The sequence below is a fragment of the Nematolebias whitei genome, chromosome 2 (genome assembly GCF_014905685.2).
Source record: "Nematolebias whitei isolate Nwh7 chromosome 2, NemWhi1, whole genome shotgun sequence".
Taxonomy (NCBI): domain Eukaryota; kingdom Metazoa; phylum Chordata; class Actinopteri; order Cyprinodontiformes; family Rivulidae; genus Nematolebias; species Nematolebias whitei.
Window position 1 is genome coordinate 54738661 of NC_056499.1, and position 4400 is coordinate 54743060.

The following is a 4400-nucleotide window of genomic DNA, read 5'->3' on the forward strand; positions in this document are numbered from 1 at the left end:
ATATTGAAATCACCCATTATGATGATTTTATCAGTATTTAATAGTAAATCAGTTAATAATTCTGAGAATTCAGACAAAAACTGAGAGTAAGCGCCTGGTGGACGATATATAACAACTAGTAAAAGTGGCTTTTCTGATTTCCCTTTTGGATGAGAAAGACTGAGGGACAGCGATTCAAAAGAATCATAACTAATAACTGGTTTGGCATTAATCAATAATCCTGACTGACAAATAGAAGCTACTCCACATGAAAATTTAAATAATTAACAGGAGTGGATTCATTTATACTAACAAAATCCTCCTGTTGTAGCCAAGTTTCTGTCAGACAGAATAAATCAATATGATGATCAGTTATCAGTTCATTAACTAACAGGGATTTAGAGGAAAGAGATCTGATGTTCAATAATCCACATTTAATGATTTTATGATTTTGCTCTGGTAAAGTAACTGTGTTTATTTTAATCAGATTTTTATGGTTTATATTTTTAGAGCTGATTTTTGGTTTATTTAATTTGAGCCGTGGGCGAGTTGACACTGTTTCAATGGGGGTGTGGGTGGGTAACAGAGGAGTAGCAGCAGAGAGGTGTGGAGGACTACAACTCTGCTTCCTGGACTGGACCCTGGGTCGTCAATAATTTGGGGGATAAACAAAATCAGCCATATCTCTAGAAAGAAGAGCGGCTCCGTCCAAAGTGGGATGGATGCCATCTCTCCGCATCAGACCAGGTTTTCCCCAGAAAGAACTCCAGTTATCTATGTAGCCCATGTCGTTGTCAGAACACCACCTGGACACCCAGCGGTTAAACAACGACATACGGCTAAGCATGTCATCGCTGGTCAGGTTGGGGAGGGGACCAGAGAAAACTACGTAGTCCGACATGGTTTTAGCAAAGTCAAGAAGAAATATGACAGTGAGAGGACTGAAGAGAGGAGACAAGAATATGAGGAGATGCAATGTTATTGTTTTATTTGAACTTTATTTTACCAGGTGAAATGTTCTAGAGCCAATTCTCATTTACAAATATGAGCTGGATGTAGGTGAAAGAAATAGGGAGCAAAGTCAAAACAGAAGAAATAAAATGAGTTGTACGAGGGAGAGGACTTGTATTGAATGACGAGACGGGGATCAGGCTGGAAAGGCTGTTGCAACAGGTCAGGTCTGTTTAAGATAGAAATTGTAATGTCAGTTTTCCTTTGATGATGATGATGGCGAAGTACAGAGGGCCAGAAATCAATAAATCATTAATATACTTGATTGATCCCAAAGGGAAATTTCAGAACCTTCTTGTGTCTGTGGATTTAGCTAAAGCATATGACAGGGTGCTGATAGAGGTGCTCTGATGTGAGGAAATCTGGAGTGGCAGAGAAGTATGTTAGACTGGTACAGAACATGTATGAGGACAGCAGGACAGTGGTGAGATGTGCTGACTGACATATAGCTTCAAGGTGCGAGTGCATCAAGGAACAGCTCTGAGCACTTCTTGTTTGCTCTGGTGATAGACTGACTAACAGATGAGGTCAGGCAGGAATCCCCATGGACTATGATATTTGCAGATGACATTGTGATCTGTGGTGAGAACAGGGAACAGGTGGAAGAAAACTTGGAGAGGTGGAGGTATGCACTTGAAAGAAGAGGAATGAAAGTCAGCCCTAGTAAGGCAGAGTAAATTTGTGTGAATTAGAGGGAGGTTGGTGGAACAGTGAGGCTACAAGGAGCAGGACTTCAAGTACTTTGGGTCCACTGTTCAGGAAAATAAGGAGTGTGGTAAAGAAGTGAAGAAGAGAGTCCAGGCTGGATGGAGTGGATGGACTCCTGATTTGACATCAAAAAAGGGTGTCGGCAAAGGTCAAAGGAAAAGTTTACAAGACAGTGGTGAGACCAGCTATGTTGTATGGTCTGGCGACAGAGACATGGACAAAAAGACAGAAGAAAGAACTGGAAGCAGAAATAAAGATGTTGAGGTTCTCCTTAGGAGTGACAAGGATGGATAAGATTAGGAACAAGATCATCAGAGGTACAGCACACGTTGAACAACCAGGAGAGAAAGTTAGGGTGGCCAGACTGAGATGATTTGGACATGTCCAGAAGAGGGACAGTGAGTATACAAGTAGTCTCTCGCTACCTCACGGTTCGTTTTTTTTGCGGACTTGCTCTATTGTGGTTTTTCAAAGAAAGTTTGGACATGACACAATTGGCTGATTGATGGATGAGCTGCATTATTTGCATGAAAAATTTTTTCATTAATTATTTAAAATTATTTAGCACCTACTGCACCTTTGTGCAGCCCACAGCTCCTGAAGCTTCCTCCTGCAGCTGATCAGCTTATCTCCACTCTGCAGCAGAGAAGTCTGAGTGGCTGAGAGTGCTGGCAGGTGGCAGAGAGAGGGAGATCATGATGGCATGATGTGCTTCTTTAGAGCGTTAAACGAGGGACTACCGTATTGGTAGAAGTATGTTAGAAATGCTTCTGCCTGGAAAAAGACAAAGAGGGGATATATGGATGCAGTTAGAGAGGACACGATGATGAAGCCTTCCGGATCGAAGGTGAAACGTTTCAGCACAAAAAAAGAAACTGTCCAGATGACCTGACTGAAAAATGTTGGATATTGATATGTACCGTTTTGTGTGTCTATGTTTGTCCTTTCAGGGGCCCGAAGTCGAAGCACTGCAGCGTCTGTAACAAGTGTGTGGCCAGCTTCGACCATCACTGTCGCTGGCTCAACAACTGTGTGGGAAGCAGAAACTACAAGTGAGTGATGTGTGTGTCTGTGCATGTGTGTGTGTGAGAGAGTGCATGTGTTTAAAAACCTGGTAAAATGGTAAAAAAAAAAAAGTCAAAATTTTTACTGCACGAAAATAAAAACATGACAAAACATCAGTAAGTTCAATAACAGCTGGTTATTTACATGTTTACAATAATAGTATATTGTAAAGTATTGTGTCGTTCCGATTGTAGTACAATGTGTAGTACAGTGTGTTGTACAGTGTGTTGTACAGTGTGTTGTACAGTGCGTTGTACAGTGTGTAGTACAGTGTGTAGTACAGTGTGTAGTACAGGTCCTTCTCAAAAAATTAGCATATTGTGATAAAGGTCATTATTTTCCATAATGTAATGATAAAAATGAAACTTTCATATATTTCAGATTCATTGCACACCAACTGAAATATTTCAGGTCTTTAATTGTTTTAATACTGATGATTATGGCATACAGCTCATGAAAACCCCAAATGCCTGTCTCAAAAAATTAGCATATCATGAAAAGGTTCTCTAAACAAGCTATTAACCTAACCATCTGAATCAACGACGTAACTCTAAACACCTGCAAAAGATTCCTGAGGCTTTTAAAAACTCCCAGCCTTGTTCATTACTCAAAACCACAATCATGGGTAAGACTGCCGACCTGACTGCTGTCCAGAAGGCCATCATTGACACCCTCAAGCAAGAGGGTAAGACACAGAAAGAAATTGCTGAACGAATAGGCTGTTCCCAGAGTGCTGTATCAAGGCACCTCAGTGGGAAGTCTGTGGGAAGGGAAAAGTGTGGCAGAAAACGCTGCACAACGAGAAGAGGTGACCGGACCCTGAGGAGGATTGTGGAGAAGGGCCGATTCCAGACCTTGGGGGACCTGCGGAAGCAGTGGACTGAGTCTGGAGTAGAAACATCCAGAGCCACCGTGCACAGGCGTGTGCAGGAAATGGGCTACAGGTGCCGCATTCCCCAGGTCAAGCCACTTTTGAACAAGAGACTGTGTCAGAAGCATCTCGCCTGGGACTGCTGCTGAGTGGTCCAAAGTTATGTTCTCTGATTACAGTAAATTTTGCATTTCCTTTGGAAATCAAGGTCCCAGAGTCTGGAGGAAGAGAGGAGACACAGAATTCACATTGCTTGAGGTCCAGTGTCAAGTTTCCACAGTCACTGGGGTGTCATGTCATCTGCTGGTGTTGGTCCACTGTGTTTTATCAAGAGCAGGGTCAATGCAGCTATCAGGAGATTTTGGAGCACTTCATGCTTCCATCTGCTGAAAAGCTTTATGGAGATGAAGATTTCATTTTTCAGCACGACCTGGCACCTGCTCACAGTGCCAAAACCACTGGTAAATGGTTTACTGACCATGGTATTACTGTGCTCAATTGGCCTGCCAACTCTCCTGACCTGAACCCCATAGAGAACCTGTGGGATATTGTGAAGAGAAAGTTGAGAGACACAAGACCCAACACTCTGGATGAGCTTAAGGCCGCTATCGAAGCATCCTGGGCCTCCATGACACCTCAGCAGTGCCACAGGCGGATTGCCTCCATGCCACGCCGCATTGAAGCAGTCATTCATGCAAAAGGATTCCCGACCAAGTATTGAGTGCATAACTGAACATGATTATTTGAAGGTTGGCGTTTTTTGTAT

At 42.7% G+C, this 4400-nt stretch overlaps 1 protein-coding gene across 1 annotated transcript in view; it reads left to right on the top strand.

Annotated features, from left to right (window-relative positions):
* Positions 1-1206: 1206 nt before the first annotated feature.
* Positions 1207-4400, top strand: part of zdhhc1 (zinc finger DHHC-type containing 1) — a 61826-nt gene continuing 58632 nt past the window's right edge. Inside the window, exons 1-2 of the mRNA XM_037694892.1 lie at positions 1207-1214; positions 2649-2750. Of these exons, the coding sequence (XP_037550820.1) occupies positions 1207-1214; positions 2649-2750 (110 nt within the window). The remainder of the gene's footprint in view (positions 1215-2648; positions 2751-4400) is intronic.